At 44.4% G+C, this 25,668-nt stretch overlaps 1 protein-coding gene across 2 annotated transcripts; it reads left to right on the top strand.

Moving 5' to 3' along the window:
* Nucleotides 1-170: 170 nt before the first annotated feature.
* LOC8031118 (transmembrane protein 248) lies at nucleotides 171-24,961 on the top strand. Of its 2 annotated transcripts, none has more exons than XM_029974693.3 (8): nucleotides 171-371; nucleotides 2,069-2,232; nucleotides 3,784-3,894; nucleotides 4,485-4,734; nucleotides 9,431-9,590; nucleotides 10,227-10,392; nucleotides 11,743-11,865; nucleotides 24,600-24,961. In XM_029974693.3, the coding sequence occupies exons 2-8, from the start codon at nucleotides 2,077-2,079 to the stop codon at nucleotides 24,612-24,614; spliced, it is 981 nt and encodes a 326-aa protein (XP_029830553.1). In that variant the 5' UTR covers nucleotides 171-371; nucleotides 2,069-2,076; the 3' UTR covers nucleotides 24,615-24,961. The 2 variants fall into 2 exon arrangements, with proteins under 2 accessions (XP_029830553.1, XP_040355353.1); XM_040499419.2 differs by having other exon boundaries at nucleotides 190-371; nucleotides 2,074-2,232.
* The last annotated feature ends 707 nt before the right edge of the window (nucleotides 24,962-25,668 follow it).

The raw sequence follows: 25,668 nt of genomic DNA, 5'->3' as shown, positions 1-25,668 counted from the left end.
ATTTGTTTATAGCGCCACTAGTTTATTTGTTACGTTTGTTAAGTGAAGAACAGTCCTTAGGTTGTGTTCGTATGTGCATTTGACGTCAATAGCTTGTTGAATAAATCCAGAGGACTTCTTCTTTATATGTGCCTCACGCTACGTACGTGACGTTTGTCTTTTCAGAACTGACATGTAAAATTTTGAAACGGGAATACTTGAACGCATTTTCCGCCAGCGACGCAAGTCAACGGAGCGAGCGAGTCTGATCTGATGGGCATGAAATCGTATTTTTGTGCGTGAATTTCGCAGTTTCCAGACCCGAATGTGCAGAGAACATGGGCATGTAGGCGCATCGTAATCAAAACGCCTCAGCTTCGTCGAATCGCACGGTGAATATCTAAGCTTGTTGTCATTCCCTTACGTAGCGGAAACTTTTGTACGCTGGCTCGACAGATCATACGGACCATAGAAATATTTCTTGAAGGTTCATTTTTTAAATTTTTTTATTGGAAATGTAGAAGAGTTGCAGCGTTCGCTGCACTGATGTTTGTGCTTGGTGTGCTGCAGCGTAAGACGCTGCAACCCCGAAACGCAGCTGGTTATATCCCATGATACTGCAGCTGACATTTGCAAAGATCACTTTTGCTTATGCCTTTGTGGCCGTTATCTCTTAGGGAGCTCGCGCTGGTTGTGGTACAACTACCATTCTCATAGTGTCAGTGACTATATATATTTGTCATCAATCGTGTGTAACTTGTAACTCATCAGTGGTATGTCTTTTTGTCAAAAGGTCACTGTCACTACACGTTTACCCCGTAAAAATTAATAGTTTGCAAAGATTACATTGCGCATTTTCTTACATGTTAAGTCTAATCAAAAGTATTGCTATTCTCATACTTGTAGAACCAGGTATATCCGTCAGACGAAATGATACCTACCGGTGGGGTACCCTCCCAGCACTGCAGTCCAAAGTTCCGTCGCTCCCTCATTGGTTCCTTCTTACTCAGTTCCTACTTCTCATTCTACTAGAATGGAGCAATAAATCATTAGTGCGATGATCTCAGAATCGCACCACGACTAAAGTGGAGAATTAGAAAATCACATTGAGATCACAGCTCCCCGATCTACCCTCTGCCTATGTGTCCTTATCTAGTTCTTTATGTTCTCAGGTGTATTACTTTATGAAAGAATTTAAGTGCTGGCAGTATGGCATAAATTCAAATAAAAATTAAAAAAAAAAAATCTTCGACTGCCAGGAGCTGCAGCTCACAATGAAGAAGTAGAAACTAGAAAATTAACAATAAAAGCCATTGAAGCCCTCAACCCAGCTCCAAGCCTCCAAGTGTGCGACTTTCGAGCTACCACAGTCTGCTGGCCTGTTATAGATGGGTTCCACATCCCATGAGCTGTAAAATGAATTGGGAGCTATGGAGTAGACGAGGAAGGTGCAAAAAGCCTAGGGATTCACCACGAATATTTAGAATCGATTTAGCTCATAAGAACCAGAACTTGAGAACGGGAGGGTAAATTGAGTCCATATGAAACTCGCTTACAGAAAGCGCCCAAAAGGATTGAGAATGTAATGTACAAACAACCAGAAATGGGATGGGCGTATAAGGATTTAGTAGACATTTTTAGGAGGGAGTCGGAGAAGTACCGATCCAAGCAAGGAGTAAAAAAAAGGACAAAAAAAGGAACGAGATGCTGGTGGGATAAGTAAGACAAAATAGCCATATCGCGATTCCAAGAGGCATGTAGAGAGCGCAGGTGGGCAAAGAAAAGGGTGACCATGCCCAATGAGGTAGCACCAAAATGAGGGAACCTCCAGGAGAGGAAAAAGGAGGCATTAGTTTTAAGTGCAGAGTTGCATTGAATGATGGAGATGAATAAAAGAAAAAAAAAAGGCAGAAATGCAGCTAAAAGGTGTTGGGATTTCAGACAAAAGTATAAGCAAAATATGGGGGGGGGGGGGTTTCCTGCAGTGTTCCCAAAATGTCTTTTTTTTTTTCCCCAAAGTTTATTTTTGCATAATTTGAGTGAGACCAGCAAAAACCAGCGTAACGTCACATCTTAATTCTCTGTGCAGAACAGAGGATGACGGTGAGTGTGACGCAGAACCTCCGGGCCTTTGCCCTGAGCCACCCGCCGCTCCTGGTGTTCACCAGCTGCCTGGTGGCATTTGGTGTCACCATGGTGGCCTTAGCCTACATCATTGGTGGCACGGACCTGCCCAATCCTGACATTGACCTGGTGAGTCTGCTGGCACGCTGCCTTTCACACCATGAAGTGTGCAACCCTGCAGTTGCACGAGACCTTTCTAGACTCTTAGTCATTGCATGTGGTGCATTTGCGACAAAGTAGAAATTTGGGCTAGTTGGTTCATGATCAGTAAATACAGCGCCAAAAAACGACAGGACAAAGACGAGAGTAAACAGGACGAGGCCTCGACGAGGCCTTGTCCTGTTTACTCTCGTCTTTGTCCTGTCGTTTTTTGGCGCTGTATTTACTGTGCATTTGCGAGCGCATTTGCAGCCATAGTAGCAGAATGCTGACGTGCCAAATGGAGAGAGCCGTCCATTCATTATGTCGTCAAAAGCTTTGGGTGCAGACTTGAAGTCCACGAGAGTTTACGGGGCACTCGCGTGTGCACAATTGGAAACCCTTATACTCAACTTTATTTAAATCGTTACTGTGCACCGTTCACCCCTAATCTGACAGTCTGATGAGAGTTGCCGGATCAATCCACCACCTCCCCTTCATCGCCTGACTCCACTCTCAGTACTTGAGTAAATTTGGGAGCATTATCATGTGGCAAAAGACAGGCGTGCGACTGGACCAAGAGAGCACATGACTTCCACCCTGCTGTCAGCTTGGGGGCGAGTGGGGTATGGTAGTATGAGCGAAGCTTTAGATGCATGCTTGTAGTCCTAGCTGATTCACTCTTTTGCGCAGCTAGGGTGCTTTCGAAAGCAAAGTGCTCGTGCACTGGGCGTGCCCCTGCTATCGCTGGTGAAACGAAGCTTAGGAAGCAATCACTCGCACGTATCGCTTCCCCAACTTTGCTGAAAAAAAGCTGATTTCTTCAGATCAGCTCTCCCCTTCAACGATTAATCAAAATTGTGAAGCAAATCTCTCATTCAAGTGAATCCACAAAATTCCTTTATTTGTTACTTTATTGAAGCCTTTACATAGCTACATTTTGACAGCATTTCTTTTTCTAGGTGTACTATATGTGCTTTATATTCACACAATATAAGAAAATTTGTTTGCAGATCTTTATCAAGTAATAAATAACCTGCATCTTGCATTTCAATCTCAAAGAAAAGTTGAGTTGAGAGGGAAGCCTGCCTTTTAGCAAAATACCCCAAAAAATGTTTAAAGTGTAGGCAAGTTGTTTCAAGTCTAACATTTCGTACCCCGAAGCGTTAATAAAGTAAGCAAGCTTTTTTTATTTGTTAAAAGCCAGAAGTTTTTTTTTTTTTTTTTTTTTGTTGCCCTATACTTGGACAACTCTTATGCACAATCAGTCAGTCTAGCGAATGTCGCTTTTCAAGGTGGTCGGTTTGTACTGCCAGTGGCGTCGAAACGAGAAGGGAGGGCAGGCAATTGAATTTGGCCCTCTAGAATATTTTGGCTATCCTGGAAAACTAATGCAGAGGAAAATACACCTCCGACCTCCTGTCATAACCCGGCGTCTCGCAAACACTTCCAACACCACCGTCTGCCGGACGTTCGTGCCGGGAAGCACAAGTAGGGAAAGGGAGAAACGGCCTGGGCAGCTTCTTTCTGTCCCGACCCCAGGACTGGAACGTGTTCCTCACCCGCCTGTCTGAGCTGCACTACTGCGTGGGACCCCGCAGCCCGGACGGAGGGGGAGGACCCGACGAGCGCCCCCTCAGTCTCGTCAACCGGGTGAGTGGACCATTCCTCTCGTCGTTATAACTACCGTAGAATACCGTGCTTCCGCACTAAGCGCCCAGCCCCAAACTTTGAAGCGTTAGAAAAAATATGCACGGTGCATATATATGAAAAATCCATGAACTCCATGCGCCCATCCCCTATTTTCTCGCGATTATCTTCAAATTTTGAGTGGGCGCTTGCTCGGTATTTTGTGGTAGGGCTTCGTAATCTCTCCATACACCAATAAATTCCCCAAATTAACATGCGAGATCTATCAGATTGACAATCGGAAAACCCCAAAATCGAAGCCATCCTTTTGCGAGAAGAACCCCGAGCTTCGTGACTAGGAATCTTTGTCCATGGCTTTATTTTGCGTTCACCCAGAGCACAGCCCTCTTCGAAGTGTTCACCACGACTCTTTTTCTTCAAAAACACCGTCCCGCGTCCCACTTTCTTCTCTTACCCATACCAGGGCATTTTCTAGATACTCTTTTGGTTGTGTCCGTGTTCCCTGGGCATTGGGGGAACCCCGTGACGCCAAAAAATACAGAATCCGTGGAAAAGGTAACCCTATTCACAAACCCCCCCCCCCCCGTGCCCAGGCTGCCAGCGTGGGTCCGCCGCCCCTGCCCCCCGCCCCCAACTCGACGGCAGACGTGCCCCGGGTGAAGGCGGTGGACCGGTCCAAGAGCCTGAGCGCCCTGCTGCCAGACCTGGGTGCCTCGGAGCTGGCCGAGGAGGGCCCCAACGTCACCGTGGCCGTGGCCGTGTCCGCCACCTTCTTCCGGGAGGCCCTTGGGGCGCCCGTGCTCTGGCACGGCCGTGCAAAGGGCTACATGCTCGGACTCTCAGGTGGGGGAACGGCGCCTAGTCGGTGTCGCCATTGTCCGAGTCCAGTCTCGTTGGATTAGAAGGGGAGGCTCTGCGTTCACACCTCGAGAGTTGGGTGTGCCGTACAGCAGGGCGTGAATTTGGGCTAGTTGGTTTGCTGTAGCTTGAGTGACGAAAGCAACGCAAAAAAATAGGGGACTAGAAGAAGGAACACACAAACACAGCACTGTGTTTGTTTGCTCCTTCTGCTGTTCGGTTTTTCTAGTTTTGCCACACAAGATGTGGCACAAAGGAAAGTGTCTTCTTTAATGTAGGAACCTTCGAACCGGGAGTGTGAAGACGGGAGTGGAGCCCGGCAAATCGTAAGCGCCGACATTGCTGCTCTCGAGAGAAAGAACAAGAATGAGAGCGATGGGATAAGAGAGCAGACGATAGGTTAGGCGCATTCGTTTCGCCGTGACGAGTTGAAGTCATTCGAGAGGTCGTCGACTTTATTTATACAGACGTTCAAGTGATGTTTGCCTACAATCCCATTGGGACCACCGATTTCTGCGTCTATGCTTTGCAGTGCGGCCAAAATGCATGGGACCTTTTTCTTTAGATTATTACCGTATTTATTCGAATATAAGGCGAGCTTTTTTTCCAAAATCCGTAGTCTCAAAGTCATACCCCGCCTTATATTCGAAGCTCAGTATAGCAATATGACGATTTTTTTTCTTTTTCATGGGTCCTTCAACTGCCCTCTCGCCTTATAATTGTGACCGCCTTATATTCGAATAAATACGGTATTTCAACCCTATGGTTACTCTATGGTTCGAATGCACCACCGAAATAGTTTGGTTGAGAAGCTCTCGAATGGGATTTCATAGGCACTTTGGAATACACAAGCTACGTTCTGCCTTGCTAACACCCAAATGCGTTTTTCCTCAATGTCAAGTGTGCTGCTGCAAAGTGCGATCTTTTGGTGCAGGAGCGCTCTGTTGCTGTATGGTGGTACAATACTTTCTCGTGTTACTAGCCTTATCAGTTTCGAGAAGAAAACAAAAATCTTTAGGAAGACAGCGGCTGCGTGGACATCTCATTTGATGTGTCTGGTATGAGCGAGGAAACTGAAGTGTGTGCATCTCCCATACTGCTGCTTTTCCCTAGCGCTTCTGTGCGCTGCTGGAGAAGCACTCTTCCCAGCAGAGCACCCAAACGCATGTGTCTGTTTCATAAGGAAGAGGCTTTCTCTGTGCAAAGTTTTTATCTCTTATGTTTTAAACTGCTGTCATTACAAAGTCATAGGTTATATAGACCATTCCACTTAGCGCTCCCTGGGCGGCACCATTTTGTTCGACCGCAGCGCCCTCTCCACACATCCAGGAAGTTCGGCGGGGTGAAACGAGAGAGGGCACGCACCCGACTCCGCTAGCAGACGACAAACCGGGAGGTTGCCGTTCTCCATCTTTGGGCTGTATGGGCGGGCTGTACGGAACATCGAACTCTCGCTTGTGGCTGCCGTTGTGAAGTGGTTCGCGTTCTTCGAATAGTTGTGGCTACTCCAAAGTCAGCCTTTAGCTCTCTGTTGTTCTATTTTGCTAAATGATCAACTAGCGTATTTTTTTTCCGTTACTTAAATAGCAGTTGAATCAGCCGGCAGTACTAGCCTCAACTACTGCATGTATTGCAGCAGGAGAGCACATTTTATTTATTATTTCAGACTCCCACTCATGGTCGCTAAAGGGCTACACCAGTACAAACTTTGTATAGTAAAAAAGGTACAGCAACCGGATTTACTTTTCGCCAAAGAGACCAACCAATCTGACAGTTTTCCCTTATTTTTTTTTTTTTTTTGCACTCAGGTAACTGCGCAATTGGACCCTGTGAGTCGTTTTATTTAGCATAATATTACACGACAACTGGCATACCAAAATCTGCGCATCTGCGCTTGAAAGTTCCAAAATGACGCGATTTTAAACAGAGTTTGCACGCCAGCCGGACGCTAGCTACAGCCCACTCGGCGGAGCGGACGACATGTGGGGTGAGATGGGGAGTGCATTTTTTTTCTCTTTTACCCTCTCTGCTATGACCCTAATGGAACGGTCTATAGGCTGTATGTAGGTAGGGTTTTGTGTTTTTGGATAAACCTTATTAACTCCGAAAAATACTCGCCGCTAATATGTTCGACCATTCAGATTTATCCGAAAAACTGAATTTCGAAGGAAAACAATGGCAAAACAAGAAGCCAAAAAAGACAATATTTTATGAATACATTTTGTCAGAGCACAGAGCTAGTGGTCCTAAAAAAATTCTTTTTTATTTTTAAATCTTATTTTTACTATTGACAAAAAAGAGTTTCCCATTTATCTCGTCGTGGTTTGTTCGGTACAATGGGCCAATGTACCTCTGGATCATCACAAAAGCTACTGTTCCTGTTTCCAGTTGGGACCATACTATTTATGCTTCTTATAGGGAGGAGGGGTCGGGCTTTTATAACAGTGAAAGTTGTGTACCTCTAGATTTCATAGGATGTGGGAGGAAGCTGAAGGTTTTTGCATCCAGGAGTTTTTAAATTTGAAAGTATTGACGTTAATTGAGGTAATGCTCGTTTTTATGATTTGTCGTGGGGCAGATAATTCTGCCAAACGCAAGGGTGCCAGTGCCAAATGCAACTGCAAAAATGTCTTTCGATACCGGCAATTTGTTTTTATGAATCTAGTGTGCGTATTTGTCCAGACATTATTTATCTTTATTTCATTTTTTTTAAATAATAACGTAGAATGAAACCCAGAACTTCGGAGAATTGGGAATCTAACAAAGATGAACTCCAATATACCTCGGATTTCCAGCATAAAATAAACTACAAAAAACACCCTTCAACTTTCACAAAAAATGAACTTTGAAACAGGAAAACATAGAATCCTAGCTCTAGGGTAGCACAGCTGTCATCTTTTCATTTGTTGTCAGCTGTTTGAACTCACTTCTTTCGCCATGGAATCCAAAATCCTAACTCATCTTTTTGCAAGATCTTTTTTTTTTTTCTTTTAGAAAACGATTGAAGTGTCAGTCTTTATGTCACAGAATGGTTCCTATCTCTGCCTAAAAAATTAGCCATCTCACATTTTAACTTTCTTAATTTCTAACATCGATGTCAAGTATTAAAATATAAAATCATAGGAACGACAAGGAGGAAGCAATGATGCATATGAAGTTTCTTTTTTTTTTTTCTTATTTGTTTTGTGGGTTCAGATTGTAGGAGGCAGAGATAAAGGCAAGTTTGTAGGTAAGATCCTCAAATCTTTTAGACCGCTGGTAGCTGCGAGTCTTTTACATGGTTTTATTGTAAAAGGTGCCCATTATATAGTATGTTGCTTTTTGTGAGGTTACTGTTGGAGTCGCCCGACAGTAGACACAAGTGGTAGGTGTTCCCCGCAGCATGAACCCCTAAGAATCACTTCTGTAAACAATTTATAGCTCATGAAATTAACCGTAAAAAATTGGATTAATGGCCTTCATGGCACATTATTTTGCTGCACATAAGGCTCAATGGACGCGAGCTCTAACCGAAGTGCACCTGCGTGACAACAGGCTGCCTCTGCTGTTGCTTTCTCAACAACTGCAGCATATCCACATGCTTGGTGAACTATAGCCTTCCTCTTCTTCATCGTCTTCTTCCTCCCTGGTCTTTCTCCCATCACCAGCTCGCTTGCGCCCTAACATGCTGTTCATTATGCAGGTACTATTGACCCAGGTATAATACAACAATTGTCAAATTGATGTATAAAGGTTTCAAATGAAATTACACTTATAATAGCAGACTCATGATTTATTTTTGGGTTGGAAATCAGGCTGTCTCTGAACCTCACTAATGGCAGTAATATTCCTGGGTACGAAACAGCATGCTGAGCCAGCCACACATGCCGCAAAAGCAGAGCCGCTGTAATCAAGTGGTTGTTGGCCCGGTTTCCATTGGCGATAACAGGTATCTAGTTCCGGCGGCAGCGTGGCCCTCATGTTTTCTTCCGGCTTGGCTAGAAGCAGGCAGATTGGCAAAAACAAGTGCAAACGCATACAAAATCACGCCATGCTGATGTCGACATGCCCATTTCAGTCTGGGAGAGCTTCGTACCGGGGTGCTGTTGTGTATCGCTACTGCATGATGCACGTGAATCTCCCCAGGTTAGTGGTCATGCGGCACTGGCTAAATTTCTCATCCGCAGCATAAACCGGTGCCGTAAGACCTCAAAGGCAGGCCGACCTTACGCAATCTAAGCGGGAACACAAAATTTCCTTGTGAGCTTTTTGGGGCAAAGGGCACAATGTTTATCGCCGTGTCAAACACATACTGGCTCATTCATTTTTGGGAAACCTTTTCCACAACACACGCCGCTGCATTATGGAGAAGTGGTGCATATTCTGTTCTGGCCAGTTTCAGTTCTGTCGAAGCTTTCAGTCGAGCCTGCTTCTCTCGGCACTCCGGGTGTCTGCCTACCCGAGGGAGTGACTGCCAACTTGTTTCTGTGACCATGGACATGCCACATGCAGCAAGGGTCGTCCCCCAGTGGATGGATGGGTGCTAATGGCTGTACCCTTTATAACGGGCGACAGCTTGCGCCACCTACCCTAGAAAACAAAAGTATTTTTCCTCCCCTCATGCATCTAAGCCAATTTGCTTCTCCTCTGTATTTTTGTAACTATCACCAGCGCTTTGACAAAGCACCCCTTCCCTCCCTAGGCAAGCGTGCCAAGGAGCAGCTGCTGATGACGCTACTTCTGTGGCCCCGGTCATCCAACGGGTCTTCGTCGGAGCAATTCTGTACGGGCAAGCACTGCCGTGTGGTGGCAGACACCTGCCTCATCCTGCAGGGGCCTTCCAACCTGCTGCCCAAGACCAAGTGAGGACCCTCCCTTGTCCGACAGAGGTAGCGTTGAATCGGCAAGGAAAGATGGACTGGCCTGCAAGGATTGCAAGTGCTTTTCTTGCGTTAATGTGCCAAACTTTGTTTTGCGAGCACATTAAGATGTTTCGCTGCGAGCGAGCGAGAAATGGCGCAAAAGTGCTTGGGTGTTTGCAGCGTGCATCTGCGCTGCAGTTTCTTTGGTATTAGCTGGCATAAGTCTGACGTCTACACCCTTAAATTAGGTAGTTGGGAGGTTTGCTGAAATGTGTGTGAAGGAACAATCGGGAAGCTTGGGAAATAAGTTTTGTTAGACACCCCGGGCGTCGTTTCCACCCTTTCTTACATTGGCAGTGGCAGGAGGGGGAAGGGGCACCATTGTAAAAAAATATCCGAAACCATTCCTGTTCACTGTTTGTTAGGAGACTGCTTCTGCAGCACCGAGGAGGCTTGTACGGCAGAAATACGTTGCGTGAAAAATTGGTGGCTCGTAGTGTGCAAACACTGCAAAACATTTATGAAATGTATTCGCACGAGCTGGCTAGAGATAGTGTACTCGTAGTAGGAGCGAATTTGTTTGCATAGGTGCGAATGGGACATTTTGGTCATAGACGTCAGTTCTGCCTTTTGCAGGCGTCCCCCCAGGTGCTTCCTGGAGGCGGTGCCCCCCACGACGAGTCGCCAAGTGTTCCTGCAGCGCTCGGCGGCCGACACGGGGGGCCGAGTGAACTGCAGCGGCGGCATCTGGACCACCTTCCTCTACAAGCCGGACCCAGACCTCACCGTCATGCTCTCCTACGTGAGTGGGCTCCGTCTTCTCTCGGCCGCGGAGAGTTTACGTAGGGAGTATCCACCGGCAGCCATAGCCAGGCACGTAGCTGATCGGCGCATTCAGACGGCGAGCTTCCATCAAGATTGCCTTTCTTGGCAACTTGTATAAGTGCAAGCTTGTTCTGAGCATGCCTAGTGAACGGTGCACTCAACTATGGCGTGACGCCCCCTATAATAAATCTAAAGGAGAAGGTTCGCCTTGTTTCCATGTATTCCGGTCACTTTGGAACGGCGGGACACAGACATGCACAGCGGTGGTCCCAACAAGGTTAAGGCAATGCTACCCACAACATGCACATATTTAATTACTTTCCGTGGAGCATGGATCAGTTTTTTCACCTTTTTAAAGTTTCGGTGCACCTCGCCTTGCCGTAAACATTTCCAAAGAATGAACGACCGATTGTGCCCTGTACCTGCCGGATGAAGGCGACGAGACAATGAATAATGAACTGAAAAGACAGGTTTAATTTGCAAACTTGTGCCAGAAACAAAAGGAAGAACAAACGTTGAGAAAGCAGCAGCGAGCGACGGTGCTTCGGCATAACAGCTGACTAGCGCGAGAGGGAGTTGGCAAGATCGTGCTTGGCTCCTTATACAATACACTCGGTCTCTGGAGTATTCGACCTAGAAAGTTTGGGCGTGAGGTAGGGCGAGACTGACAGGCAAGGTCACTCTGGCCTCCTTATCTTTTACACTCGGGGTAAGAATAAACTTGAATCATCTAGACGTACAGAGAAGCGTTCCTTGTCGGTCATGCATGCGGCGGCATGCCACTGGTCCCTTCATACTATCGCTCTTTCAACTTTTGTCTGCAAGCATCACATTATCCACGCTAGATGCAGAAGCTAGACTCTGCGGCCCTTGCTCTCAGTGGCATAATGTATTGGATGAGATTTCAAACTGGGCTCCTAGGAACTTAGGTGTTCATCGGAGTACCTTCGTAGGTTTCCCGAGCTCCCCAATTTTGTTGGTCGTCCCTGCCCATAAGTAATTTTTTCGAATTTATTCGAGCACTACTTTAGCCGATCTGACCCGCCGACTTACACGTAACTATATGAGCCAATCGCTGCCTGGTAGATGCATTATTACCTACAGGGTCTGGAGACTTCGTAACTGCTTTACTGCATTAATCTTTGCAACCGAGAAGGTTTCCTTGGCTTCCATTCAAGGTGAATAGGGGTTCTTTAAGGTCGAAAAGTTTGGGAGCCCACGACGTACCGTCACGATCAGGGCCCAGCAGAGAGCCCTGGTGTGGGAGCAGTCTCTGTTGACTTGCGGTTTTTCAGCAATGCACTCGACCGTCACTACCTCTTCGCAGGGAGACCGGTCCCTAGTCAACCTGCACCTTATCCACACGAGCTACTTCCTCTTCTTCATGGTAATGACCCTGGCCTGCTACGCCGTGGTCAGGGGACGTTTCCTCAAGGTCAAGATGGACAAGGTTGGTTTTTCCCTCGAAGGGACTCCCATCACAAACTCTCCGCTTCTTTGGGGACCTTTTGGGTGGAGGCGAAAGTACCAATTAACGCCAACGAATCGCCGCCGAGTGTAATTTTGGGGGCTTCGTGTTCAAAAGTGCACACCCAGGAAGGTCTTTCTTAGGATTACCTCCCTCGCCTGTTGAGCGGAGAAAATTCTCCTTTTCAATGAGTGCCAGCATTTCTATGGAAGAAGATTTTTAATGCGATACCATTTAGAAGCTCGTATCGCAGAAAAGCCGGCATTAGCATTGGTAGGACAGGAAAATCCTGATTGGTCGATAGGGTCATAACGTCATAGCCACATGACCTCACGCGGGAATTTCGAACAACCCCCAACGCTTGTGTGAATTGTGATACCACGCATGGAATGAAAGTGAATAAAGCTTGACATGTACCTAATGCGAATTAAAGGTCCCCACATGTCTCAAATGATTTCACTTTACAGTAAACTCTCACTTGAGCGAACTTCAAGGGACCCAAGGAAATAGTTCACTTCACTGAAAATTCACTAAAGTGAATACATTCACTAGAATATGGAACAGCATAGGGCACAGCATACATCAAGTCAAAAGTGTGAAATGCAATTCATGGGAGTCATGTACATCTATATATAAAACGTGCATAACAGTTACCCTGCTGCCTTTCTCATTTTGAACAGAAAAAATCTGTAATTTTCATTTGCACCGGCGCTCTTAAAGTGCATGAAGTAACACAGCTCTCCAGAGAGTATTTCTTTGCACTTCCTCTGGCACAGCTTGTTGCTGTGACAAAGCCATACTGCAACGGCATCGTCCACTGGCTCGAAATATCCCATGCAGAGTCGTTTCCTGTTGGAATTGAACGCAGTTTCTCCTTCAGGCTTCGACTTTTGCTTCACGATCGTTGACAATGTCAACGGTAGAATCCCAGAGACCTTCGCAGCGTCCACTTGCCTTTGACCGTTGTCCAGGCGCTGAAAGATTTTGAGCTTGTCTGATAGATACAACCGCTTCCGTTTCGTCGTACTCATTACGAAAGTGGGCGCACAAAGTGCTGTCCTGACAAAGTTACCCAAAACTAAGATGGCCAAACGGACCCAATAACAAAGAGAAAAATGACCGCATCCCCATGTGGTGAATGATGTTGATTGGGGCGAAGCTCTGGTGGTGCTGATGATACTGATTTTGTTCATAGGTAGTGCTGTAGACGTTGAGCGGCTACACGCAACGTTTCATCCATGAAATCTCCAGCTCTTGAGTTACTACCACATCTCAGAGCCCCCTACTCCTCCCGCAGTCGTGGCCAAATGGTTAAGGCGATGGACTAGAAATCCATTGGGGTCTCCCCCCACAGGTTCGAATCCTGTTGACTGCGCAAACATTTTTTCTTCTTTTAAGAAGACAGATGGGATGGCAATCAATGTGAGCACGGACGCCGGACGGACAAGGTTAGACCCTAAGGAGCTTCGCCCCTAAAAGACACACCACGTGGTTAGTTTTCGTCTACCGCACCGCCGCTTTGCCTCAACGGCACTGTAAACGTCAGCGATGATACTCCGCCGCTGCCTCTGCAGTGATAGCGGCGGGGTGGTGGACGTCGGCTACGCCAGCACTGCAGAGCACAAAACTTCGTTGAACTGATTTCAAAAATAATCCTGGGTCCACCGATCAAGTCGTTGAACTGAAATATTCGCTATTCCGAATTTCGTTTGATTGAAACATTTTTTTGCTTAGAGTGTATAGGAAAACCGCCGGGGATTTTTTGAAAGTTTGTTATTCTGAAATATTTGTTAAGCTGACGTTTGCTCAAGTGAAAGTTTACTGTAGAAAGTAATTCATTTGCCTTAAAAGAACAAAATTCCAATAATTTTAGGCAGAGGCAGTGTTCAAACCCATGACCCTTCGGTTGCAAGCCAGACACGCTACCGACTAGGGTGCACAGACACGCTTGCACGGCTTGGGAACTAGTGGGGGATTATATGTTTAGCTATCGCGTTCCACTCTTAAAGGCGAAGCTTAAGTATCCTCCTGTAATTTCTTTATTCTTATTATTTAACGCTTTTGACCTTGTTAGGTCAAGTTTGTTGCATTACTGGCATGCCTACTACAATGGTTAAATTGCTTCCTCATAATAGGCTGTAGACCGTTCCACTACAGGACTTGTCGCCGGTGCCATCCTCGGCATTCGTGGCTGTTTCCTTGTATCCTTGCTGGGCTGTTGATTTGTAAATATTGGAATAGTGTATATTCGAAGTAGAGTATACCAAGAATTAGTAGCACTACCATATCGTAGCCTCCTAAAGATATGACCTCTCCCATTCGTTGCTGGTTTTTGTTGGGTTGTTGGAAGACTGCATCAAGAATTGCCAAACAAAAGCTGGAAACATAAACTGGCTGGTGCTGTCAAAACCGAAAGTGGTGTGTGTGTGAACCAACCTAAGAACAAATGCTGCTTTACAATTTAAATAAAAAAGCTCACAAAAAATGAGGACAAAGAAAGACACACTACAAGCAAGTGCATGCTTTGTCCTAATTGCACTTTTATAAAAGGAGATGCAAGTCAAAAAACGGCAGTATTTTGAAAAAAAAAGATGTGATTTTGGGTTTTATGTTGTTTTATTATTTTTGAATTGTTGTATTATATGTATAAAAATAATTAGTGCCGCTTATGATAGCGAAATTAGTCAGATACACATTTAAAGACCTCCAGGCAACTAAGAACAGCATGAATTTGAGCCATTTTGCTCTGCATGGCTCTTCAAGTGGTGATGTGACCAGCCATCACATTTATGTTGACAAGTAGGCCTAGCCATCTCCATCACATTTACATTGACGAGTAGGCCTAGCCATCTCCTCTCCATTGCAGTCTTTTGTAGCTTCAATTTCTCACTGAAATTTATTAACGAAATATTATTTTCCGCACTGCGAAAGAGTATAGCTACACATCTATGTGGTAACATTGGAACGTGTTTTTCTATTTATGTAATTTTGGGCCATCTTCACAGTTTGTGCGCAAGAATTTCTGTTCTTAATAATGTACTATCACAACCGAATTTGGCACTTTAGGATTTGTAGAATGCAACTGTCTAGGTTTGATTAGAACATATTTTTTTTTTATATTTATGGAAAATTCAAGGAAGGTTTGTTAGCCCCTTGAAATGCACATATTTGTTATTTCTAATTATTTTAAAATGAAAGAAGGTTGCACACATTACTTCTGTTGTTCATTGCACTCAGTGGTTAAAAAGGAGTGATTTAGTTTATTTTACTCGGCTTTTTTAAGTGTGTTGTCATGCCTCGCATGCGCACAAGAACACGGTTTTTTCTGCATGTACTTTCCATCGGGATCCTAAAAAACAAGCTATATCAAATCAGATTTATAAAGAAAAGGTTAAGCATCATAAACTGTAAAAAATTCATTTCAATATTGCGAATAATATTTTAAAGGGACACTACAACGAAATTTCAGCACTTATTTCTTGGCCTGTTTGTCTTCAAGGGAGCAGTACGTATCCCATCAGACGCACCAATCTCTTGTTGGAAAAGACACAAAAAGGAATTTTGAAACAAATTAAACGATTAGCAAAGAGCACCTGGTGGATGTCACTAACGCCTCGCTTGTAATGCCGGTCTAGGAACCTTGACAGGTAGCGACGATAATTGTCTCGCCTCCGGCCGCCACGAGAGAAGAGGGGAAGGAGAAGACTCTCTCCGAGACTCTTTTTTGTGTGTAGCAGACATCACTATTGTCCCTCTGCAAGATTATAGAGGATTAACCAATGACTCAAAATTCGTACAAAAGCAGCTTTGCGGTTAGTTGTGGCGGCCCGGTGGCACGATCGCTGGCGTGCTTCGGCCGCTTCAGTGGCGGGAACGGCTAGGACATCCTCTCGACGTCAGCCCCACCACAGCTCTGCTCGTCCCTAGACAATCTACATCACAATTGTGGCGGATGTCACATGCTCTCCGCTGGCTGCTCTCCATGCTCTCCGAGCGCTTGCCAGAATGGGCCGTTTATAACGAAAAATAAAGCCATCAGGCTGAAAATGCAAACGTGCATTTTGTTGAAGTATCCCTTTAAATACCCCTTTCATGTCATATTTTTTCTGTACTAGATATTTTGTACAGGTTGATTTACTTGGATTTTTTTTTTTTACACCTCAGAGGTAATGCATAGCAAAGTATACCGGTACATAAGTGCGGTAGTGCTGAAACACATATTATACATTTTAAACATGTGCTCTAGCAATGATGCAGCAAACCTGTCACTTGGGAAAGAACACTTGTGTTCATTTTCGACCAATCCCACTTCGCAAATTGTTTCCCCGAGTGTCCAAAGAATAGCACTGTTGGAAGCTGTTTTACTTAAGTTGATGTCATTTGAATTTGAATTGAATTTTGAATTTGAATTTATTTATCTCTCAACATTACATTGTGAGATGGGACGCAAGGGAAAAAGCTGCGTGGTGCAGCTTGAGGGCCCCCTGCGCCCCTACACACGACAGCAGTGGGCAGGAACAGAAGAACATTTCCAATAAAAGTACACTGACACATTCAACATAATGGGGCACTATGCATATTTCAGTGAAAGGAACAGTTACACAATTCTTACACAAAATGTAGATCTAACAGATGAAGGACATCGATCAATTTTTTCTTGGGGGTTGTTTCTATAGAAATATTATTATGCAAAAGAATGTTGAGATAAAGCGGTAAGTTATAACATAATGATTGGGCGCGATAAGATGTGCGGCAAAATGGCAATGACCAAGCAATGTTGTGACGTATGTTATATGCGGGTGTGTGGCGATTGAGTTTAAACATACTTAACAGGACATCATTGTTAGTCGCAACAGCACTCTTATACATACACAACAATTTGAAAGCATAAAGAGAGGTTGACTTAATAATACTGAACTTGAAAAAATATTGTTCGGTATGCGTGCACCATGAGACATTCGCAATCAGCCTTACTGCCCTTTTTTGCGCAAGAAGTAATTTGAGTTTGTTTTGTTTTGTGGTTGTTCCCCAGATGATATGACAGTAAGTAATAATAGGTAGTAAAAAGGCATTATAAATGAGGATTTTAACACTTGTCGGAAGCGAGTATCTATGGCGACACAGTACACCAATTATTTTGTTCATTTTCATGCGTGTATGTTGAATCTGTGCATCCCAGTTAAGCGTCTCGGAAAACACGACGCCTAAGCATTTCATCGTTGGTACGATATTGATCCTGCTTTGTCCTAGTAGAAGTTGGATATCTTCAGATATTACTTTAATCTTTCTTTCGAAATATTATAGCTTTAGTTTTGTTAGTATTAACCTTCAAGTGATTTTTTTCGGACCATTGGTGCAAGTATGAAAGGAATTGATTGCCACATGCTATGGCGCACCGTGAATTCACGAGGGCGCCCATCAAACCATTCGGCCAATCTTGGCCGCGACACGATCACATCGTCGTGTTGCCGCGGGGTCGATCGGGATCTCGAATTCGGCTCCCGACGCGCCGCTTTCTCTCCTAGCCACTGGAGGGCGCTGCAGGCGCCCCCGTGGCAGGCGAGGAGAAACCTCCTCGCCCATCGAGATATATACTCGGTGGGGCAGGGGGCGAGAGGCCTCTAAGAACTCCGGACGAGACCGAGACGCAGGCAGGCAGGTGGGTGGCGACCGGATCTAGGGTATCGCGGGACACGAGGCCTGGGGACCTTCTTTTTGTTTAGCTTTAGGCTTAACGTGCATTTGTAAATAATTGTGTAATGTAGCTTGTATTTGTAGTTTAGATTGAGTGTTTTGTAGTGGTCCGTCACGTGGTCCGTCAACAAACCAGGCTGGACTCGGTTTGTTGACGGACCACGTGGGAAATGGCGAATCGGCGGCGGTACGCGATTTCCTACAATGCAGACAACTCGCCAACCGTTTTTCCTGTTACAAGCATTGTAAGATCATCAGCATAGGCAATAATATTTACTGAAAGGGGAGCATAAAAAATATCATTAACATATATCAAAAATAACAGAGGGCCTAAAATACTACCTTGCGGTACACCAGATGAATTTCTTTAGCTCTGATGAGAAGTAATTATGTGATACCATCTGATTATGGTGCATTAGGTAGGAGTGAAGAAGTGATAAACTTACACCCCTGATCCCATAATGATTAAGCTTATATATTTGCACGTTATGGTTGAGTAAGTCAAATGCTTTAGAGAAATCTATATACCGTATTTGCACGAATATAACGCGAGTTTTTTTTCGAAATTACGTGCTCCAAAACGCACCTCGCGTTATATTCGGAATCGAGTTCAGCCACGAGGCGCGCGAGTCTGGAGAAAGCCAGAGGAGAAAGTCATCCCTCCAGCTCAATGCAAAAGATCCAATGGAAAAAGAAGTGGGGGTGTGGAGGGGCATTTTCTAGCCATTGGGCCACGTGAAGGGGCGAATAGAAAACATAAAAAAGCATTTTTATCGATTTTGTATTTTTACAACGCGCGCACGCCGCACGCGCGCGCGCCATGCGGGAATGCGGGCACCGGAAATTCGAGTCGAGTCGAGTCGAGTCGAGCCAAGCCAAGCCAAGACCACCGACCGCGTTCACGCAATCGTGCAACACGAGGCATTTGTTTACGAAGAGCGACGAAGAGAGACCAGAACAAGAAGTGCGATCGTGTATCGGGTTCAGCTGTCTTTTCTCTGCCTGCGCATTGTTTAGTTTCTGCTTCAGAGTGGTCTGGTGTTTGTGTGTTGGTGCTTCTGCTTCCGCGCCTTGTTTGGATTGTGGGCTGCCGAGGAGCTCCCACGGAAGAAAAAAGAACTACCAGACAAGCAGGTGCCGTGCTGCTGCATACCTGCGTAGTCGCCAAGTGGATTGTAAACAGAAGGACCTGAGCAGTGAGGATGAGTGCAGTCAGAACATAAACTGATATTTCTTCTATTTCCATTGACTTTTCACTTCTGCTATGCCACCGAGTGCGAGAAATTGACGCGGCATCGGTTCGCGTTATAATAGTAATAATATTTTTTTTTCTTTTTGGGGGCATCAAAAACTGCCCTCGCGTTATATTCGTGGTCGCGTTATATTCGTGCAAATACGGTATATTCCAAGCACTAAATGTTTTTCTTCAAATGTGTTGATTATTATTTCTTTTTGCTGACCGAGTGCCATTTCTGCGGATCGATTTCGTCGGAAACCAAACTGGTTGTCTGACAAGACAGCATGTTTGGTTAAAAAAAGAGTTAATTCTATGATATATGGTTTTTTCTAATCCTTTTGACAACACTGGAAGAATGGAAATTGGCCTGTAATTTGACAAATCAGAAATAGGACCGCCTTTATGTATAAGGACGACTTTTGCGACTTGCATTTGTTTTGGGAATACGCCAGTGGAAAATGAAAGGTTGTATATATGAGTTAACACTGGGGCCAATAGATCGATGACATATATGAATGGCTTGATTTGAAACCCATCTTTATCTTTTGCTTTATTGTACCTGAGACTTGTAAATGTGGCAATTACTTTGTTTTCTGACGTTGGGAATAGATATAGGGACTCTCCGACACCTGGTGCCTGGCATGTGTAGTCATCAGGTGTGTCAGGTGGGCTACATAGGTTCTTTGTGACGTCAATAAAAAACTGATTGAACTCATTACAGAGCTCCTTTCCGGTAATTTCATAACCATCCTTTGCTATTGACATAGCCGGTACCCTGGAGCTTAAGTTCAAGACTTGGTTTAATTGGCTCCACTGATCACGTGCACTTTTACCTGAGGTGAAAGAAAATAGATTGCAAAAGTATTCACGTTTTGCATTCTTCAGCTCTTGATTCAGCTGATTGCGGTATTTTTTATATGTACATAATTTCGCAGAATCTCGAGATTTGATAAATTTCGCATATAGTTTATCCTTTGCTTTTATTTTTCTGACTAGCTCGGGCGTGATCCATGGTTTTTTATTTTTGCGTTTACGATAGAATATAATGGGAAAGCATTTTGCATAAGCTGATTTCACTTTTAGCATTAGAGCATGATATGCGCTGTCAGCGTCTTGTAAGGATAGCACGTCATCCCAACTGATGGCACGTATTGCGGTTCGAAAGTGCTCGAGGGTATTAATATTAACGCGCTGATAAAACGTGGGACCTAATTCAGAACTATGATAAAATGGCGATACGGTGATGAAGGAAAACACGGGGAGGTGATCACTTACGTCGGATAGAACCGTGCCTACGTTTGAGCCATATTTCATCGCGTTAGTTATGACAAGATCTAGAGTTGTCGCTGTTGAAGGCGTGATACGAGTTGGTACTTCGATAAGATTAATAAACCCAGAAGAATCCAGCAAAGTCATGAATTCTATTTGCGCTGCACTCACGCATTGCATGTCGATGTTCATGTCTCCGGACCAGTAAAGGATTTCTTGATTGATTGACACATGATTCAAGAGAGCCTCAAGGGCGCCAAAAAATCTGTCCAAGTTTCCATCTGGAGGCCTGTACAATACGGTGGACAAATCGTTACCCTCGACAGTCAACATTTCATAATCTGAAGAGATACAAGTAAGACTGTCATTAAAGGGGTACTCCACTGGTTTTTTCATTGTCTCCGATTTGCTTGAAATTTTTCTAAACTAACCAACAAACATCGTGAAATAGTATCCCAAATATTAGGTCAAAATATTGTTTTTTTGCAAAGTTATTGAATTTACAGTTTTGGTCCTCACCGTGTTTTTCAAGCTCGAAGTCTCTACTGGCAACAATGAAAAACTGACGTCACTGGAAGGCAGGGGTTCACTCTTTTGGCTGTAGATTTTGTTTTAAACTGATTCGAAGCAGTTTCATGGTGTCAAATGAATGCTCGGGAAGCTCGCTGCAGTACCCGCGCTCCAGCACGGAACAAATGATTGGCATATTCTATTTTTTGGCTGCTTGCTCGACTGGCAAGCCTGCCTGCCACTGACGTCACGGCACTGAAAAGTGCGCGTATATTTGAATGTTGGTTTTTGCATCATTTTCATTTGCCGATTTCACAATACCTATTATGAATTTCGCGATTCTAAATAGCATACCGGAGAGAGTAAAGGCCGGGGAGTCAGAAAATATAGTTAGTTGAGGTAGCTCAAAAAATCAGTGGAGTACCCCTTTAACCGTGACAGTGTGTGAATTAAGGATTTGAATTGAAACACCTCCCCCTCTTTGGTTGGTTCTGTTAATGTAAAAATGTGAGCGGTCATTGAAAACCAAATAGTTAGATTCATCATTATACCAGGTTTCACTGAACATGATAACATCAAAGCGAGTTTCGAAAGAATGAAAGAGTAATTGTATTTCGTCCACCTTGTTGTTTACCGAACGACAGTTTATGTGCAAAATGCTAAGAGCATTTTTATTAGCGAAGTCGCTAACGGCCGTTGGGGATAAAAGTTTGTGACAGTTCATAATAATAATAAGAAAAAAAATTTTATGTCTTCAGGTCATTTTAGATAGGTCAGCGGCACTTGAGATCTTCAATACTGCACTGTTTTCAGATTTTTTAGCGTAAAACTGTCTAATTTATGTTTCTCTCCTTCGTGTCTTCACCTTGTCTCTTTTCTTGGCTACTACCAGCTTACTTTCGCTCCTCAATGTCCTGTCTTCTCTGACCCCCATTTTAAAAATTTGTGCACCCAAATGTGGAAGCGGCCAAGCAAACAAGTGCACACACTTATCGAGGCATTGCTATTTATTAGAAGTGTATGACCCATAAATTATGTAAAGCGTCAATTCAGATGAGAGGGACTTGCTCGTGAAACAGCTGTTTGCATATTGTTCAAAAGCTGTTGGCACTGACGCCATGCACAGCTAGGCTTAATTTTACCCTAGCTCGAAGCATACCAAAGGCTACAGGTGCAAGGTCTTAGCCAAGAACTTGCACTTTTAGTCTTGTGTTGCATATCAATGCTTGGTCTCTGAGAAACAATGAGTAAAGAAATGTGTCCCGAACATGGTGGAGAATAGAATTTACGATGATTTAAATCATTATTGAAATCGCAGCAGTTTTGCTATGGCGATTTAAGTCAAACCTTCTCCTCAAAATCAAATTAATGTGATCTACTTGATTTTTTTCTCTTTTTACCCTGGTTCTGAAATGGTAAACTCCTGTGCTTCATGACTGAACCTCTCGAGTCTTGACAATGGGAGAGATTTAGTTTTTTTCGCAGAAAGTAATTAAGAGGCACCGTTTGCTGGCGTACCCCTTCAGCATCAGCAGAGCGAATGGGGCAAGTAAATGACTTGCATATCGGGTTGTTACACTTCGCTGTCTTTGCTTCACTGGCTGAGCCACAGTTCATTTAGGCAGCTACGCCTGCTGAAATAAACTCGCATCCTGGGGGTTCTGTCATCTGTGCTCAGTTCATCAAACAAAGGGTCAAAGATTGCTTGCAGAATGTCCTGCTGCTCCTATATTGCCTCTGCCTTATCAAGCCAAGCCTGCTGGTTGCTAAAGGGTGCGGTAGGAGACTAGGCTCTGCTTTTAGAAGTCTCTAAGATATTGCTCACAAATCTGGGTGGGGTAGGCAGAATCAAGCCTGTTTGATATTACCCTGACAATGATTTGCACCAGTGACAAAACTTGAACGCTCTATACATGATGATGACCCTAATGCTCATTGGGAGAGTGAAAATATATTTTTACAGAAACACATTTTGTTCCGAAGTTTCTCGGACCTTTCTAGCCCTTTTTCGAGGGTTTCAGATGCGAGCAATGTGGTGCAGCCATTGACTGTCTGTCACTTTAAAGCATCCTTGTCACTTTAAAGCCAAAACAATCTTAACCAACACTGGTTAGGATTGCTTCGGATAGGTAGGTCATCCTTTCCACTTTGGAACAAGGCAGTGTGATTGGAACAAATATGCCTAAGGATAGACTAGGGCAATGGTTCTCAAATGGGGGTCCGCAGACCCTTTGGGGACCGTGATGGCCTGCTTAGGGTCCCCGAAGCCCTCGAATGTCAATCAAGGGAAGCAATAAAACCTTCTTTTTTTTATCCGTGCTGGCTATCCCACAAAGCCAAATAGACCAAATCATGTGTGCCAAGTGAGTAGGGCTGATTATTATCTTTTTCAGAGCCTCGAGGTTGCTTCAAAGTTTACATTTGTCATTGTCCCCACTGTGTATGCAGTCCCCCATATCACTTTCGCTAGTCCAAAAGGTATCCCCAGAACATTAGTGGTCGAGAACCAGAGTACCCAGTATCGGGAAGTAGTTTAAGAACAAACTACTTCAAATAGGTTTAGAATACTTGTGCTCTACTTGAAGTACATTCTTTAGTATTAAAAAATTCGAACACCAACCAAGCCCTTCTGTAGGGGTCCCTACAGAAGGGCTTGGTTGGTGTTCGAATTTTTTAATATTAATTACTCCCAACCAGACAGATCTCTGTCAAATGTTTACTTTTAAATTCTTTAGTATGCACTTCGACATTACTTAAAGTACTTTTTGTCTGGTACTTTCCGAGGAAAGTACAGCTCCCGACTAGAGAGCACATTCCCCAAATTTGGTCTTGTTAAATTTGTATCACAAAATGATGCTTTGCGAACTCTGAAGCCACTTGACTTCATCCAATATTCGTCGCCATTTCCAAAAAAAACTAATGCACCCCCAATTACCCCTGGGGCAATGCGTACAAGTTTAAAAAGAAAACACTGCTTAGAGGAATGAAAAGGCATTATGAAAGTTGCGTTAATAGGAAAGATCGAGGTACACCTAAGCACTTCTTATGAGTTGTGAGTGCAAAAGCATGTACATCATTCTTGCTGTACGCGTGTTGGCGCGCTGACTGGGCGCTGATGGACATACAAAACCATGGGGTGCTAGCCAATGAGATTGAAGTGGTGTAAAAGGTGCCGTGGCTAACTGGCGAATGGGAGCTGGCTCGACTTGAAGAAGGATTTAACAGACGTTTGGCATGGTTTCAGAGCTGATGACGTCCCCTTGCTCCATGAGACAGTTAATGCTTTTGCATTAAAAAGTGCTTGTACTTCAGTTTGAAAGTATGTTGTATTTATAGTATTTCACGTCAGGTACATCCCTCTCGTTTACTCTGTACTTTACTTTGAAAGTATGTTGCATTTATAGCACTTTACTTCAAATGCACTGCACCCCGTGTCGTTACTACTTTACTTGAAGTACATCCCTCTTATTTACTTTGTACTTCACTTCAAGTACTTTTTAGGTGCACTTTACTCAACACTGAGAGTACCTTCCCCGATGTCTCGGCATGCCACACCAATGTTTTACTGGCTGGGCAGTGGAAATTTGTGTTGCACGGTGCTTTCCTAAGCAACTCTTGTACCAAGTAAACTTGGACATTCATCGAGGAAGTCTTTGCTCGATGAAAAGTTGCTGGTGATAAAATGCATCAACTGGCGAAAGCTGAATAAAGAAATTGAAATATAACTACACATATCTGTCAGTCGCTTTTTTTTTATTCTGGGACTCCACTGCATTTGATTCCCACACCATTGTTTGCCTCATGCCACTCCAAAGTAAACAGGATTGTTTGTCAAGAGTGCAGGGCTACTTCGGAATGTATCTGTGGCTTCTACTCGTAGCCACTGTGCACAGGTGCTGGCTGAGACCCATAAAACAATGTGGTTGGAGCTGAAGCTTTATTTTGATGTCTTTGAGAGTGAGCTACCTTGAGACACTCTTAACGCAATCTCTTGGTTTTGTTTCAGGTTCTGGATGCTTGAACCACAAGGTCACGCCGGATGATACGATGTAAGCACAATTTGGGAAGGACAGAAGCCACGACAATATACAGCTGGGTTTGATGTCTGGTGTGCTGGACCCTCCGCTTCCCACCTGTCGACGCACGAAGGCTTGTGGCTCCACAAAGAGACCTGGGCTAGGTTGTTTTTGTTTTAAGCCAGGCACTGGAAAGGCAGGAATGCCACTGGGGTGGCCGTTGTAAATACGCTGCTCACAGCACCACCTTGTTTTGCCCTCCTTGGGATTGTACATACATTTTTATCAACTTGTTCAAGAATCCACACTTTTTTTCTTTAATAAATAAAACAAATTGTGTTCACTGTTGCAAGCACGTGTTGTCGATTTCTTTTTGAACATTGCAGGTGAAATGGAAAACGCATATTGCATTGGAGTGTATAGCTTCCGACCTCGAAGTACACGTACCGTGCGGCCCAACCTGTTCACATTTCCTGCGACAGTGTAACCTTGCACCGCAGCTGACCGACGTAAACACGCACATAGTGTGATCGAAACTGCGGTGACTGGTCAAAAATCACGCAGTTCCAACAAAATAGGTTGACCGAGGAATTTGGGATACGCGGCGATTTTTGCGTCCTACTGTCGGTATTTTGCTTTTACTTTTTTTTATCGTTCGAAGATAGTGGTTAATCGCGAATTGTAATGGAACCGCATTTGAAAAGATAAATACCGATACGCCCAATTCCACGTAGAGCTAGCGGGCTGCTGCTACACGTCGCACATAGTCCACGTAGGCGGAACAAGTTTTCATTTTTACTTTTATCTCGATCTCGCCCTGATCGTAGCTACACTCGCTTTAGACGCTGTCAAACGCCAATCGAACACTCACAAAAAAAAAATAAAGTAATACTTATAAAAGATCCCACCGAACCTTTTCGCGTCCCGCCACATCAGATGCTGCGTGCCAGATATCTTTGTGCAACTTTCCGGTTAGGGTTCATGAACCCATTTATGGAAACGCACGCGAACCTTGGCCCTTCCATTAACGGGCTTTAATTTCCGCATTCGATCGCGCTT

The sequence above is a fragment of the Ixodes scapularis genome, unplaced genomic scaffold, assembly GCF_016920785.2.
Source record: "Ixodes scapularis isolate PalLabHiFi unplaced genomic scaffold, ASM1692078v2 PGA_scaffold1__304_contigs__length_218370807, whole genome shotgun sequence".
NCBI lineage: Eukaryota > Metazoa > Arthropoda > Arachnida > Ixodida > Ixodidae > Ixodes > Ixodes scapularis.
The sequence above is the reverse complement of the archived record's forward strand: the minus strand, read 5'-3'. Positions and strand labels throughout refer to the sequence as shown.

Bases quoted from the DNA above. Each gene is read 5' to 3' on its own strand.
- LOC8031118 (XM_029974693.3), top strand. From the start codon at position 2,077: ATGACGGTGAGTGTGACGCAGAACCTCCGGGCCTTTGCCCTGAGCCAC. The intron at 3,895-4,484 runs GTGAGTGGACCA...CCCCGTGCCCAG, and splicing joins CCCTCAGTCTCGTCAACCGG to GCTGCCAGCGTGGGTCCGCC. The intron at 4,735-9,430 runs GTGGGGGAACGG...TTCCCTCCCTAG, and splicing joins CTACATGCTCGGACTCTCAG to GCAAGCGTGCCAAGGAGCAG.